This window comes from Paramormyrops kingsleyae, chromosome 14 (assembly GCF_048594095.1).
Source record: "Paramormyrops kingsleyae isolate MSU_618 chromosome 14, PKINGS_0.4, whole genome shotgun sequence".
Lineage (NCBI taxonomy): Eukaryota > Metazoa > Chordata > Actinopteri > Osteoglossiformes > Mormyridae > Paramormyrops > Paramormyrops kingsleyae.
In genome coordinates, this window is record NC_132810.1 from 27,075,746 (window position 1) to 27,092,335 (window position 16,590).

Genomic DNA, 16,590 nt, shown 5'->3' on the forward strand with positions numbered 1-16,590 from the left:
ATGAATATGGTTGTCAAAAAAAACAATAGCCTTCTGTAATTAAAATTACAATCAGAATTTTGTCCGTCGTGTTAATTGTCAAACAATACATACACTTACTAAACGTTAAGTACTTCTAACAGATTTTGTAAATGAACCACCAATAAATTCCAAGACCCCACACCGGTCCCCGGATGTAGTCCCACAAGCCCGGCACTATTTCCATAAAAGGTATCGTCGGCGAGAAATATGCACTATGATTACTTTTAACTTGTGATTTTTAGTTTTTACCTAATGGAGTTTCGACAAACCCATTAAGGTCCCAAAACTAATATGGTGAGACAAGCAATTATTCATTTTGAGAACACTGGCAAAAACCCATTTAATAAACAAAAATCTTAGCCGCAGACAAATTTAAATCTCCCGAGTATGGCGTAAACACTCAGCAGATTTCATTATGCAAAAATGTCTTAAGGCGGCTGTCGTAAAATTTCCAAGTTTAGATTCTTAACCAAAAGGAAAAAGAGGGATTGGAGAAACGAGTGACGTTATCTGTTGGAAAAAGGGAGGGTGAAAGCGAGACGGCTGGACTCCATTAGTGAAACCCTCGGGAGACAGTTCGGGATATTTCACTTACAGGGGTTTTTGAAAATTTCCTTCGGACAAAACAAGTAGTTCATATAAAAAAGACCACTTATAGAATTAGAAACAGGAGGACTTTTGTATTCAGGAAGGTGAGTGGACGTTCTAAATAATATTCGTTTTTGAGAGGGAGAAACAATCTTAACTGTAAACTGCGCACTCCATGGCTGCTCGAACGGGGCAAGGTTTGGCTCATTTACTAGATTCCTAACTTGAGATGAGCTGGCTTTTAAAGATCAGTAGAGGCAAACATTGTTTTCTAAAGAATAATACTCGTTTTATTATTATAGTTATTATTATGAAAAGCACCCGCACTAAGTTCGTATTCCAGGGAGCAGATTGAGATTTGAGCTACTTACGTAATCATCTTTATAATGACTAAAATGCACTTTCCGTTAACTACAGCAGGTGATCGCGTACTACATCGACGGAGACATTGTTTCATTGACTTTGGAAGTTACATTCGTATTCATATCTCGCTAGGCCAGGATGTTTATTTGGATTTAATTGCGTACGATTCTGTCCTATAATGATAAACAAGTACATGTTAGCCAATTGCATTTTAGTCGAAAGAACTGTGTGTGTGTGTGTGTGTGAGAGAGAGATAGAGACATTAATATTCAGAAAACCCCTGTTAAATGATTTTTTATTATTTATTTTTAAAAAATATTCGTTACGGTTCTCAACTGCCAGCCGAGAAGTTTTCTTAAAGCAAAGACCTTATTTGTAGTATATGATGAAAATCTCGCTCTTCGTAATAAGAATTAAAGCACAAACTGTATTTTTCTTGCAAGGATGGCGCTGGACGGTATACGGATGCCCGATGGCTGCTATGCTGACGGCACTTGGGAATTGAAGATGCACGTGACCGACCTCCATAGGGACGTCTCGCTGCGGGTCACAGGCGAGATTCACATTGGTGGGGTCATGCTAAAACTCGTGGAAAAACTCGGTAAGTTTAATTTTTTTCTCTCATGCACAGTACTTTTTGGTCTTCAGTAGGGAAGCTAGCTTTGAATTTGGGACAAAGACAAGCAAATACGCAATGTTAAAGCATTAAAAATAACTACAAGCACTGGATTACAAGCAGTAGGTACAAAACAAAATCTCAAATATTTTTTACGTCTGTTTAAAAAACAACATAAGTCCCTATTATTTAATCTTTGGGAATAAGTGTAAACAATTACACATCTGGATGATTGCTTTTTTTTATTATTATTAAATGATAATGATAATCATCCATCTTTTTGATTTCTCAACCCAGAGGTTCATTGGCTCATTCAGAGGTTCGTTAGCAAATAAAAACAGGATGAAAATGTCAGTATATCTTTGCTACAATTGCCTTTTATGTTTGGGGAAAAATGCACCGGCATGTTTGATGCAAAAGAAAACAAGCCTCAGTGCAAACCATGTGGAGCAGCTGTACTTCAGTAAAAACACCACAAACAGCAAAGGGCTTTTCCAAAATGAATGGAAACAAATAGGTCCTGCTGAAATGTTAACTGCCATTGAAATTGACTACCAAGTACTGGACTAGGTGTAAAAATAAGCACAGCCAACTTGGTTTTCACTCATCTGATACTTCTCTACATTTTTGAGTAGAGATGCACCGATTGTATTGGCCAACTATTGGTATCAGTCAATACAGCAGGCCGATGGTTAAAAAGCCAACATTTCCTGCTGATAATTCCCATTAAAATGGTGATACTTATTGCTTTGCATACCTGCGTGCTAAACAGTTAGAAAATTGTCTGCTGTGTGGCATTTATTATAATGTGATTGAAAACAACGCTAGAAATGCATTTTGCAAACATTGCTCTGCTAAAATTCCACAAGGGCGATCTACTAATAAACATTTTAACACAACAAATTTGATTGCTCACCATAAGGCAAGACAGTGTATGAAGAGTTTCTGAAAAACAAATCTGTTCCAAAAGAGATGGTTGCAATACTGCCAAATAACACTAGACCATCAGTAATGCAAGCAAAATTAGTTTCTCACTTGATGGCCAGCCCTTCTCTGTTAAACATTATATATATATATATATATATATATATATATATATATATATATATATATAAAAATAAAAATGTGTACAGTTATAAACAGGGATGCACACATCTGGTATGCAATCACGCATTCACCTTTAAAGCGATTTATGTGGCAATCGATTGTTGTAACAGCGCAAATTTGTACTTATGTGCATTTGTGCTGATATGACAAGAAATTATCTTGCATTTTAACCTTTATATAGTAATTCATATTTCATTAGGGTAATTTATTTCATAAAGGGTAAAATGCATGGATTTCTTGTCATAGCAGCGCAAATAAACATGACATACATATGTATTTGTGTATTGCGTACATCCAGTGCACATTTTTATTTTCTCCCAGCCTCCTACTGGCAGCGGGGAGGGAGCAGAAATGTGGACGGTCTGTGGGTCCCTAAGGACTGGGTTAGGAAACGCTTATATAAACCCATGAGTGTATGAAAGAAAATTTGTGCCATACATTTTACTACCGTTCTGCTTCATTTCTCTAGACTGAGATTGCCATACTGTGACATGCACACTGCCATTCTCTAGGGATGGACTAATATGCTAGCCCCAGAATTGGTATCAACCAATAATGGCTCAAAACGAAGCATCAGTTATCATCATTTGTATCTTTGTTTAGCAGATGCTTTTGTCTGTAGTAGATGTCTGGTAGATAATGCATCAGAAGCATCTGTCAAGGAGCCAACTAGGCATAAGTGCAGCTAGGATGAGCTTACAAGGAATGTTCAGGGAAACTGTAGGTTAGCATTGCAGCAAGAGCTGTGCAATACTTTACAACACATTGTAAGACTGTAACAGAAGTGGCATTCAAATGAAACCCCATCTATTAGAAAAGTGTAAAATACATAAGTACCTAATTTTGACTGCCTGAATGGACATATTTAATACTGTCTTCAGTGCATTTAATATCTTCCAAATTGATCATTTATTCATTAGGGTGTTTATTCTTTTATTATTGGTTATAAGTAAAAAGAGGGGCTTGTTCCTTGCCCTTGGCTTTTCTGCAAATCATTCATGCTTTCACTGCATTTTTACTGGCCATTTGAAAACAGCCCTGTATTGTGTAACGCATTCATGAATGAGTGTGTTCTACATAGTGCACTTTTAATAACAATGTATACTTGTATTTAAATATGTAAATGATCTGAAAAGTAATATTGTGTAGGTGGGACCTATGCCCAAATTTCCTATTTGAACCATTTGTGCCATTGAAACATTATATGAAATTTCCTGCTTTTGTAATCCTCCTAATTGCTTACGGCAACTGAGTGCTGTTTCCCCATTATTGATTACGATGTGAAATGCCAAGGCAGTACTTTATTGATTATTTAATTTCCTGCTTAGCTGTGCTGTTTTGCTTTAAGATTCATTAATCTAAAAATGAACCACTTGTGCTAAGTAGCTTTTTGAGTGTCTTTATCATGCTGTCTCTAGTATGCCCTACTTTCTGCCTCCTCAGTCTCCAGGTCTCTTGCCACATCTTTAATTCTTAGCCACTTATGCAGTAAGGATGGAGGTGACCAATAATTCAGCTTTTTATCAATGTAACAATGATTAATGTTAATTATGATGTCACTTGAATTATATTTATTCTTGGTTTCGTCCTCCTTAAGTTAATGCTGTGATAAGTAGTGTTGTAGTAGTTGAGCCCACTATTGGTCTCAAGACTGCTTTTTCACTTACTTGTTCTGGTCTTGAAATTGAAAGCATTTCTGCCTGGTCTTTGTCTGCTTTGTTTCAAAGTAAAGAATCTATGTTCGGGCTCAATTTTAAAACGAGATGTATTTTTTTTTTTTTTACACCACGGTGGTACTTTCTCATTTTTCCTAGTCCTCTTGAAATCAGAATACGTGTTAATAAAATAAGCTGCAGTCGGTAAAATAAAATATTGTATTGGTTGTACACTGAACTTATTTTATTTTTGAATAGACGATTTGAGAGTACAATGCTACCTTGGAAATCTTCAGAACACAAGGTGTCAGTTTGTCATTATTCTATTATGCTATATTAATTACAAAAGTGGTTTTCTCACATACGAGCACACACTTGCTGTGTCCGAATTCAGGTGCTGCGTCCTTCTAAGGCTGCATTTGAAGATCAAATGTTTCACAACAGCACCACAAGGCTGTTCCCTTTCAAAAGCACCTTTAAAATCCGGCTAGAAATTAGTTATTCTTTTTCCAAAATTCTAAGATTCATTGTGCAAACCTTTTGAAGGATGCAGCCCCTGAATTTGGACACAACCACTGCTGCACAGTGAATTGCTCATTCCAGTAGACGTTATTAGAATCATGAGCATGATTTCCGTTTTAGGTTTCACACGCTTAGTTCTCCTTGCAAGCTCTGGCAAGTCAAACTGGTGTAATGTTAACTGCCGTTTTTATGCAGGGTTCCCGCAGGGTCTTAAAAAAAACCTTAAAAAGTCTAAAATTCAGAAAGTTAAATTTTAAGGCCTTAAAGTGTCTTTAAAATGCCCAGATTTTCATCCTAGGTCTTCAATTTAATTTACCCAAGTCTTAAAATTCTTACCTCCGTTCATTCCCAAAAAGTATTGTCCGCAGAAAATAAAATAGTAAAACGCTGTAAAACTAATCTGTTGGTTGCATTTTCTGGTTTGCCCCGGTGTCTGCGTGGTAATAAAACTACAAATCCCATTGCGTGATCACTGCAGCTAGGCAAGCAAACAACAGTTTGAGATAGGTCTGGCTGCAGAACGTGCACTTTCAGCCACTGACGTTAGGTGCACGCTCAGCCACAACAGGAAGTGCAGGGGAATCAAGCGCTAACTTAGTTCTTGAGGATGTAGTGCGTTAGTAACTTTTTTCTCTGATGACTGGAGTGAATTTTTTCAGTTAAAAGGCAACTACTAGCCAGTTGGCTCACGTTATCTTATAAAATAAACACATTTCTACTTTTACAGAGCTTTTCATGGAGTTACCTTGTGAATGTCTTAGTTTCCAGCATATATATTTTAGTTGTTCGTGTGGTCTTGAGGAGAATGTTTCTCAATCTCCTTATGGTAAGGAAAGTTTTTATTATCATACACAAGGGTTATTTAATGTGCTTTATAAAAACAAGATTTTAAAAAGTTAAACCAAGACAAAAAAGCAAAATAGAGATGGGGAAAAAAAAACTTATTTGAATAAAAATTGCTTAGAAAATCTAAAAAATCTGATTAAAAGTGCAGTATGTCCTGCCCCGCTCGTCCGCTCCTCCCGTGTGCCACGCCCCCTCGTTAACCCTGTGTGGATTCTCCGTGTTTACCAGCTGTTTCCAGTTGTTTTCATTATCACTGATGGGTCTGGAACGTAACTTCCGCGATAGGCGGGGGATCACTATATATTTTAAGGCTTAAACTATAAAGTTTATGTTTATGGTCTTTCTATATCGCTTGATTTTCACCTATGGCTGATGGGTCTGGATACCCCGCCTATCGCGGAAGTTACGTTCCAGACCCATCAGCGATAGGTGAAAATCCGCGATATAGAAAGACCATATACATAAACTTTTTTATTGTTTAAGCTTTAAAATACCACTCCCACAAGCTTTAAACACATGTGAACTTATTAAAACGCACTTTGTAAACATATGTGGATGTTGGGCTAAGGATATGAGTGACATAAAATATGAGAATTTCTGGTATCATTCGAATGTTTCTAGTAATGCATCGTGTTGGTCTTAAATTTTACTCATAATGGTCTTAAAAGGTCTTAAAAAGGACTTAAATTTAACTTACTGAAACCTGCAAGAACCCTGTTATGCCATTCATGAGTTCTTTGAATGGTTTCCCTTATTACATTATCAGCTTTACATGATTGTGGTTCCACTGATAGAAAAAACAGCAGGCTCACATACTGCAAATAATTTCTCTGCTTTTCATCATGACTGGCCTAAAACATTAGAGTTTATAAAACACTTCTGAATAGTAACCATGGGATAGTCCCCTATTGAATGATACATTTTTGTGTGTAATATTGTGTATGGGAAAATGCATTTTTGGACCATACAATCAATCCTCCCTGCTGTAAGTTGTGCGCGTTTAAGCACCGTGGGACCCTAATTACGGTGTGTGCTACTCATGTTATTCTACTGAAACAGACAGCCAGTATAACCAATGAAAATTTGCTCTGAGCTTGCTTTTTACACATCTCTCACACTGATCAGTGGCTTACATGAAACTTTTTTTTTCATTGCTCAAATTGTTTAAATGACTCAAACTCTATCCTTCAAGCTCTTTGTCTTCAACTGGACTCCATAGACGTGATGTCATCCCTGTTATAAGAATGTGATCATAAGATTACAAATTTGAAGCATGACAGTTTGGAAAGCCTCAGACTACAATACATTTACTGTTTGACAACTGAGGAAAGTGTCATTTTAAATTAAATGCACAAATATTTTGGTGTTTTCTGGTCTGACATATTGCTAAGTTAAAGAGATTGCGTCCATCCATCTGTCCACCTTCCGCCTGGGCAGCATAAGGTCTAGCACAGACACACAGCCGTGGGGGGTACCATGTCCTCACATTTTTTTTTGGAACAATATTCATTTCTACATGATATGTTTTAAATATTGGCTTACATAGATCTTCCTATACTAATCAGTTTTCTAGCTTAACTGTCACTTTCCCTGTCACTTTCCCTGCTATATGATAGGATTAATTTCTTGAACCAGGAAGCATTCCCTATGTGAAGCAGGAAATGTCTCTTAAAGATTGGCATACGCCTTATCTAAAGAACGCAACTTATTACAGTTCAACTTTTTGTACCAGTTAAAATGTATGCTTTTTCAAAATTCACTTTGAATTGAAATTCTGTTGTGACTTAGTGATGAGCACTGTAACCTCCAGTGTTAGGGATTCAAATGTCACCACCACAGTGTGAATGTTGCGTGGATTTCCTCTGGCTACTTCAGTGGTGTGCTTCTGTATAAATTTTTATGGAAGGTGGGTGGAGGAATTTATGACTGTGTGTGTGAATTTTTATGCACTGATGAGTCTTTAATGTATGCAGAAATTTGAATCTGTGGACTTCACTGTGTTTAAGACCCCTTGCTGAGGGGGCAGGGCTGTGCATTGAAGGAAGATCACTTGCAGCTGACAATGTAGTGGGGAATGTTTGCTAGGAAACACGTGATTTAAGGCAGGATGTGAGGCTTCCTGAGTGTTTCTGTTTTCTTTCTCTGAAAGTCAAGGAATGTGAGGTATGAAGTGGTGGACTTGGGTTTCTGAAATTTCCAAAGATAAGGGTCTTGGAATATATCTAGAAATGGTGAATGAGTTTGTCTGTGATTATATGGTTTGCCAGTTTTTTGGAATGAGTGTCCATACCAGCTATATGTAATGGCAACCGCCTGAAATGAATGCTGCGTGGTTACATTTTTCATTTTCTCTTGTCCATAGAAAGTCACCCTTAGTTTGCAGTGCAAATGTAGATGGTAGTGCATAACTGTACTCCATAGTCAGGTTATATCTGAAACTAAAACCAGTCCACATTAGAGTTAACTGTATTCGCATATTGCATGAAGCTGTGTTATCCTACAGTCCTTCAGATTTCAGTTGCCTTTCAGTGGACATTCCTCAGGAAGTTGTTAGTGTAATTAGGAGCCCTTCCCACATCTTTCCTGTTGAGATTTTGCAAGGATTTTGAAATAAACCAGCTTATTCTGCTGTACATGTATGCCTGTTTACAGGAAGGTAAGCCTGGGTACAGAAGGTTAGCCATTCTTATCTAAAGAAGGTTAGCCATCTGTAATCCATTTTCAGACGAAAATGGATTACAGCATTCTGGTATTCAGAATAATCGGAAATCTTATTTTGGTTTGACTAAATGTGGTAACATCCAAAAACATAAAACAAGCAATATTTAAGGGTATAGTGAAAGTGGACTTTTTGATAAAAATACGTAACTACCATTATTAAGAGGACCACACACACAATTTTTGGAAGAAAAGTATTTAGAATACCAAATCTTATCTTTATAAATAACTATTCCCCTGCCTTCTGGGAACACATATGGTTTTAGCAGACACTTGTTATTGACTCACATACCAGTCTGACATATCTTGTTAAAACTTTGCAGAGATATTATAGGGGGGCTGGAAAGGAATTGATAAAGTTTTGAAACTGAAGCAGCACCACATTGTGATAGTAAAAAATGGCACTTTATCCCATTAGCATGTTAGATTGGGTTGAGGAGCATGCACTGGTGTTGCCATGCCCACCCATACGACAAAACGCCCCCCCGCACATGGCCATCTGTCTGCCACGGCCAGGTGTTACAAGGGCGTCCCCTTGGTCTGGTCCAGCCACTCGGAAAATTATTTGGCCAATCTTTTCTAAAGGCAAATTTCACCAAAGTTGAGGCTCTTAGCAAAGAGAAGGGTGAGATGATTAGAGGCTTATTTTTGTGAACTGGATCAGTCTGTCATTGACTCTTTACCCTATTTGATTTTTGATGGATCTTATTACCACTTCACAAAAACATGATATGGATGAAAATCTGCATCTAAATATATACATTTCATCAGATCCAAAAATGGGAACTGCATAATTAGTCCTGCTGACTAGTCTTATAGCATCAAACTATGTCAGCCAGTCGCGGACAGTGGGTGGGATCAGAGCAAAAGGTCACCTCAGGCCCCTTACACGTTGCTGTTCTGAAACTACAAACTTGTGATGTTCCTGTGTGAGGAGAGGCTGCAATGTGCTGTAAACGTCAGCAGGGTTGCATTCATTATTTCCAGCATTTGAGGTTTTATTTGACTTTAGCGTTTGCTGAAAACATGCAGAAATTAACCAGAAAATGGCTACTGAAACAACAAAAAAGAACTCACAAAATTTAAAAGTGGCCCACTGAACTATTGTTGGTAGCTAGCCTCATGTAAGAACCATAGTTCTTGTAGGCGTATTTTTTTTAGAAAAAAAACACCATCTGGTCAGAATGCTAGTTCATATTCATAAATTTGTCGGTTACACTTCTTTGAATGACTATTGAACAGACTAAATGCTCACAGTGCTGTTAAAGCAATGCTGAATTGAATTTTTCGCTTGAACACTGAACTGTGAATGTCAGTAACTTTCTTTTAGCACAAATTCCAAACATCCTCACCACAGCATTATAGTTTTAGTGTGCATTAATAGACATGACCTATAATCACATTCTGTATCTGCCATACATGCCAGAGATAATGGCATTTGTTGTTTTTTTTTGGATTTTAAAAATTCCATGATAGAGGTTTCAAACAAAAAGCATTAATTTGTCAGGCATGGAGTCTGACCAGTTTAGTCTAACTGATATTTGATATTGAATCACCCTCTAACAAGCAGTATTTTTAGCTGCTAGAAGCTATTTGCCCATGAGATTAAATTACCAACTCTTCCTGAAACATGATGGTCCTGATAGATGGTTTGTGGATCAATGTTCTTAAGTATATGTTAGAGCTGGACGATTTATCGATTTCAAATCGAAATCGCGTTTTGAAACAACGTGATTAGTAAGTCGCACAGGCTGCGATTTAGGATATACATTATACAGCATGTCGGACTCAGGGTTTAAAACTGCTGTGAGAAATAGTTTTACAAATTCATGCCATGCTCCGTGTGACAGTCATTCTGACCAATCACAAGCACTGTGCTTCTCATGTGGCAGTCATATTCACCAATCAGAATTCGCCCAAGAAGGTGTATAGGCCCACAAACAGCAAACACGTGAAATCCAAAGAAAATGTTACATTCGCTACTGAGCTGTAAGTGAATTGCCTTCCTATTTCATGGTCCAAGATTGTTTCAGAAAGGTCCTATCATCAATAGAACTGGCGAGCTCCTTTTAAACACCAGCTGTGATATACTTCAGCGTATCAAACCTTTTGTTTTTGTTAATAGGCAATAGTATTAGGATACCGCTAACCCATCAAGATAACAATAAGACACAGTAATTCTCACAGCAGCGGAGTCTGTGACCCCCAAAAATGCCGTAAAACCCATAATAGTCGTGTTTGTCATATGTTTTTGTGCTTATTTAAGTATTTCCAAAAATTAATCTTAATCCCACAACAGTAATAAATATAAAATATAAAAGCCTTGCTTTAACATAAAACGACCTATTCTTTTAGTATTTAATCGCTATTACAGTTGGGTATGGGCACGCGGTCTTATTTAGAAAAAATACAAAAAGAGACGCATATAATGTTTATTCATTCGTTTTGTATTTGCCAGAGTGACGAAGCAAGGGCATAAGCCGATTCAGTCAAACTGCATTTTACTTCTCATTTCAAATAACTTAAATTATATTATACTTTGGTCAGCTGCATGGAGTGAGAGTATGGCGTCACATTAGTCAAAACTCGCACGTGTAAATATGCCACTCACAAGCGCAAAGTCAAAACTCGCGCGTAAATATGCCACTCGCGAGCGCTAAAGTGAAACTCGCGAGCACAGGACGAAGAGCTGTGTGCGTGTTCATCATAATATCCTACGGTTCTTTCCTACACTGATGATCTTTCCTACACTTTGGAGACTCGTTGTATAGGTGAAGATATGGACTTGTTCAGATTTTGAGACAAACTGCACCAAAACTGAAGTAGTGGTGCTTATGGCGCTTTTCCATGAAGAACCGAGTATGAAGAACCGAGCCGTACCCAAGCTGTACTGCGAACTCAGATTTCCATTATAAAGTACGTAAGCCATATCAGAACCCCAACTGCACTTACATGGCCTTGCTTACTAGCAGGGCTGAAAGTGTGACCACACCAAGCTGGATGCGTCAGTGCCATCTGATATGTCTAAATGCTGACCTCCTATGCATTGATTATCTAAAGGAAAAAGTGTATGTTCTGTATAATATTCATTATTAGTAGTGTCACACCGCAATGTATTGATGCATTCCCAATGACCTGATAACTATAGAACAGATGAACGGAATGGATTCATAATGCTATTTTATGCCAGCGAATACTAATTCTGCTAGCATTTGATACTTTCATAACACAGCGATTCTCACAGACGTTGCTATTGGAAATTGGTACACACTTAAAAAAAAAAAAAAAAAAAAATTGCACATAGTAAAACATGATGTATACCATGTGAGCAGTAAATGTGTGTCTTTGGTTTTTTTGTCGCTTTCGCTCTCCAAGCTTTGCAGAGCCTTTATCAAGCCCTTCCTCCTGCGGTAGAAAACCGAAGCCAGCTGGAACCATGCTGTAACTAGTTTCTCTTCGTGGTTTGGCTTGGGTACAGGTTGGTTCCTGTACGCCAGTGGAAATGTGCCATTAGTGACAGCAAAGGGCACGGTGACTTAGATAAAATGCTAAGTTGTCCCATGAACAGGATAACACGGTTTGATGTTATTACTCTATTTGCTCTGTTTGATGGATCTTTTCATTTCACAAAAACAATATATGGAAAATCTATACCCTAGTAGACCCGAGACATCCCAAAATTGAAACAACAGTGAGAGGGTGCAGCAGAGGACGGGGAGTAAAGGGATGCTAGCAGATGCCATCTTGTAAACATAGCAATCTGAAATTTTGAAAGTATCCTTTCCTAACTTCCCAGGAGTGATTCTCTAGGATGCAAGATGATATTCTGATGACTTTACTATCTATATTAGATAGTAATGTTTGTTTGTTTATATTTTCATAACCACATCCCCTGCTCAGCAATTTTTTTTGTTTGCAGTCTGATAGCTGGTCGATGAAATTCATTGTGGGGAATTTGATGTTATTTATGTGGGGAAATTTGGGCTTTAACCCTATGGAGTGAACCAGGGGGCCCTTGCATGGGGGGGCATTTCTTCCCTCTTTGGAATAATTACCTTATAACTTCAGATATAAAAGTCACAGACACATGCCTGATACCTAAAAGCAAAGTTGACCCCTTTACAATTGATTGTAGGAAGTTCAATAACGAAATGAATAACCTGTGTATAATTTATGGACATGCGAATATAACAAAAACAGCTGGAAAAATACAAAAACCTGTCTTTGTGTCTTGGATTTTTGTAACTATTTCAAAAACTACATGATGGAATAGGTCCAATTTTAAAAATCTGGTTCCCAAACTTGTTTTCTACATGTGTGCCCAATTTCATATCATTTGATGCAGCCCAACAGGTTTTACGGAGGAAAGAGCAAATGGTGCAACTGGGAGCCTTTCCTATCCAAAACCTAACCTAAACTAATCTGAAACTTATCTAAAATGGCAATAGTGTAACTAGCAGTGTTTTTTTGGGGTAGCAACTTTCTTTCTAAATGCATTACCACTTATAGGTCATAAGTAACAATTTGTCACACATCATCACCACACATTTGTAGGAAAATCTATATTTTATTCACACGACTTGTGCCAAACTTATCCAAAACCTATCCAAACTGGCCACAGTGTAACTAGCAGTGTTTTGGGATAGCGTCTTTCTTTCTAAATGCATTACCACTTATGGGTCATAAGAAACATTTTGTTTCTAACCCTAACCCTGCATAACTGTGCCCAAACAAAGCCCGACAAGTGCCCCGCATAACTGTGCCCAAACAAAGCCCGACAAGTGCCCCGCATAACGTTGCCCAAATAAAGCCGACAAGTACCGAGCGTTGCATCCTCTCCGCGCAAAAAAGCGTCCTCCTCCATCGAATCAATGGATAAAAGCGACACTTTCTTCCCCCGAACCACTCTTCAAAATCATCTTCTGTGCTTTCTCAACAGTGAAAGTCATCCGAGCCATTTTTCTTCAGTCAAAAAAGTTGTTGTCCGAAAATAACTGGGTAAACTCACGGAGACTACGTGCGCAATGCGTACTCGAGACACTCCCACAAATACTGCACCTGCAGAGAATAATTTGCGCATTCATGTCCCCAGCGCGAAAAACAATGCCCAATCAGCACATCCCATACCATTTTGCAAACCTTAGACACACCTCTATTGGATGAAGCAAATGACACTGTAATTTGATGTTCATGTAAAAAGTTTATTATGGTGAAACATAACCATGGGCAAAGGTTCAGTGTGTAAAAATTAATGTGCTAGCAGGGAAGCAGAGCATATATCTGAAAAAATACTTGACAATGAAGGATTACAGTGATTGATTTATGTACATAAGAGATCAAGCTTTCAAACGAGGGTAACTGTCATTTTATTCATTGGTTTTCTTCTAAAACTCCGAAGATAAAAAACATTGCACGAATGTACAGAATGCCGACTGACATTTTTCCGCGATGAGTGAGCAACCTATTTGAGAGCATTACAGTCATATTTATGGAAAAATGCGTGTTTTGTCTTAATACTGTGACGGTTTATGAATTATTGGCCGTGAAAGAAATAGTTTGAAGTGCTTAGTTTTCATTTTATTAACACTTATATTTTACTTCCTGACACTCGACCCGTTTAAAGATGGCTACCATGGTCATTTTATTTTTACTTGTTACAAAAAAACCATGGCACAAAAATTGCTCAACTTTCTACAGATATTATCTGAAAGGTTTTTTGTAGTGTAACAAGCCGTTTTTGGTTGATTTGATACATTTGTTTCTTTTATTGAACGTCATTTTTTTCTGTTATTGAAAATTGCGTCCGAACCACTAGGCGGCGACAATGAAAGAGTTAAATAAATGATGGGTGTGTTGTAGGCTTGGGCAGTTGTAATACAATAGTTTTTTTTGCTGTGCTACAGTGTTTTTGTTCAGCAAAACTTGTAGGCAACATGTATGCCGGTCAGCATTTGTATGTATGCTCATTTCTCAATTAATGGGTATTCGTGCAAAATATCATTTTTTCCCCCCCAAACTCTAGCCTGGCTCTTCCCTGCTTCTCAGTGATTAAGGATTTTTCCTTGCTTTATGGGTCTTCAGTCCAAATGCAAGGAGCTTGTTATGATTTGCCCTAACAGTGCAATTCATGCCACTTAATGTCTTCCATTCTTTTTGAAAGACACTTGAGGTCATCCTCTGATTTGAGGCACTGCTGGATAAGCTGACGGTCATCTCTCATATTAGAAAGTTGCTTCTGCCCTCTACCTGGCTGGTTTTTGGTTGTTACCAGCACCTCCTGCTTCACCATGTTCTTGTGAGCTACTATCTTTGAAACTTTAAGCCTGGAAGCAGCCTGCCGCGCAGTGTAGGATTTTACTAGGATTTTAAATAAATATTAAAAAATAGTGGTCTCATATTCTTTTCAGAGCTATATAAATGTTTATTTCAAAAGTTAAAATGCTAATATAAACTATTTGTTTATTGTTTACTATATATATGGGTGCCACTTTACAATAAGACTACCCATATAAAGAGTTTATGAATGGTTTATAATCTGGTTATTAATTAGGTTGTAACACTTTGTAAATTAAGACTGTTTTAAACAAGTTATAACAGTTCTTTTTATTAATTAGTTACTCCCATTTACAAGTGGCAAAAGGTAGTCTTATTGTAAAGTGGTACTATATATATATATATATATATATATATATATATATATATATATATATATATATATATATATATATATATATATACTGTATAAGTGCTGGGCAAGTTAACGTGTTATCGCGTTAACGCAGTACTTTATTAACGCCGACAATTATTTTATCGCGAATTAACGCAGTTTATTATATTAGTAGTAGTATTATTTTGAAAGTCTGTTGCTCGCTGGGTCTGAATCAGAGCATGTGAGCGGAGTGGAGCGGAGCGTGAGCGAGGAGCGGAGCCGGCTGAATTTGGTCAGAGCGCGAAGCGGTTTTTTAATTAAGGCTGGAGCGGTCGCTCTGTCTCTCCAATTTAGCTCCGATACCGCTCACACTACGATTCTGAGGCGCGCCCAAATCTACCCAGAATTCATCTGTACAATTATCAAGACTGTTACACAAATTGGAACGAGATGGAATTCGCAAAGTATTTCACAAAGGAAACTGATAAATCATACAAGTGTACTATTCTTATCAAACGTATAGATGACAATAATGTAGAGCAAGAACAATAATGTGGTGAAACTGTTTCAGTGAGTAAAGATTCACTTTGGAATCACTTTTCTTAGAAACATGAGAGGGTGCTACACGAACAGGCGGAAGCCAAAGCAAAACGCGAGCAAGTTTTATATGGTTGTAGCATATCAAGTCTATAGTAAATTAAAGTATAAAAGCCTATAAAGTAAAGATCGGCAATCAAATTCATTTTGTCATTCAAAGTAGGTCTAATAGGATTTTTTAAATTTCACGTAACGCTGTCAGTGAAATTTTATTTTATAGAGAGACGCAGCAGCAGCATCAACAGAAAAAAATTGAGAAATTTAAAACGTGCATGTATATTTAGGCTATTAAGCCCACTGATTCCTTTATTTTTAAGCCTATTTTTGCGTGGAATGCCATTGCCAAACCTGTCTGTTGTTGTCTATATGTTGCTTAAAAATAAATATTTTCTGTTCTGACTGGCAATGTTGCCGTTGCTCATATTTCTTTGACATAAGGCTTCGGTTTAAGGTGACTTTTGTAAGGCATGCAGATTATTTGTCCCTCTTTTAAATTGGAGCGAGCGTGGAGCGATTTGACTGGAGCGGGAGGACATTTTAGTGGAGCGAGGAGCGGTGTTGAGCGGAGCGGCTTAGTGCGAATTAGAGCGGAGGAGCGGGCGGAGCCAACAGCCTCGTGAGCGAGGAGCGGAAATTCTCACCGCTCCACTCCGCTCACATGCTCTGCTCTGAATACACCTACAAAGCATGGGTCACAGGAGGGGAGGGATGTTGATCAGTACTGGCTTGGAATGGGCTTCATCACGCGTTTCAATCAATGAGAGCATTTGGGGTGGGGCTAAGACGTGTGCTTTTATTCAGCACAAACTCAGCACCAATAATCTGAGACCACTTAAAATGTTATTATTCTATTTTTTGTTAAAATCTTTAAACATATACTTTTCAAAAACCTATTTTCAGACATGCTG

General features: G+C 37.7%; 1 protein-coding gene across 4 annotated transcripts in view; it reads left to right on the top strand.

Annotated features, from left to right (window-relative positions):
* Positions 1-525: 525 nt before the first annotated feature.
* LOC140578351 (fermitin family homolog 2) overlaps positions 526-16,590 on the top strand; it is a 119,699-nt gene continuing 103,634 nt past the window's right edge. For 2 of the 4 annotated variants that reach the window (XM_072698912.1, XM_072698913.1), the window contains exons 1-2: positions 527-713; positions 1,416-1,573. In XM_072698912.1, the coding sequence (XP_072555013.1) occupies positions 1,417-1,573 (157 nt within the window). In that variant the 5' untranslated portion in view covers positions 527-713; position 1,416. Of the gene's footprint in view, positions 714-1,415; positions 1,574-16,590 lie in introns of all 4 variants that reach the window. The other 2 variants (XM_072698915.1, XM_072698914.1) reach the window with 2 other exon arrangements.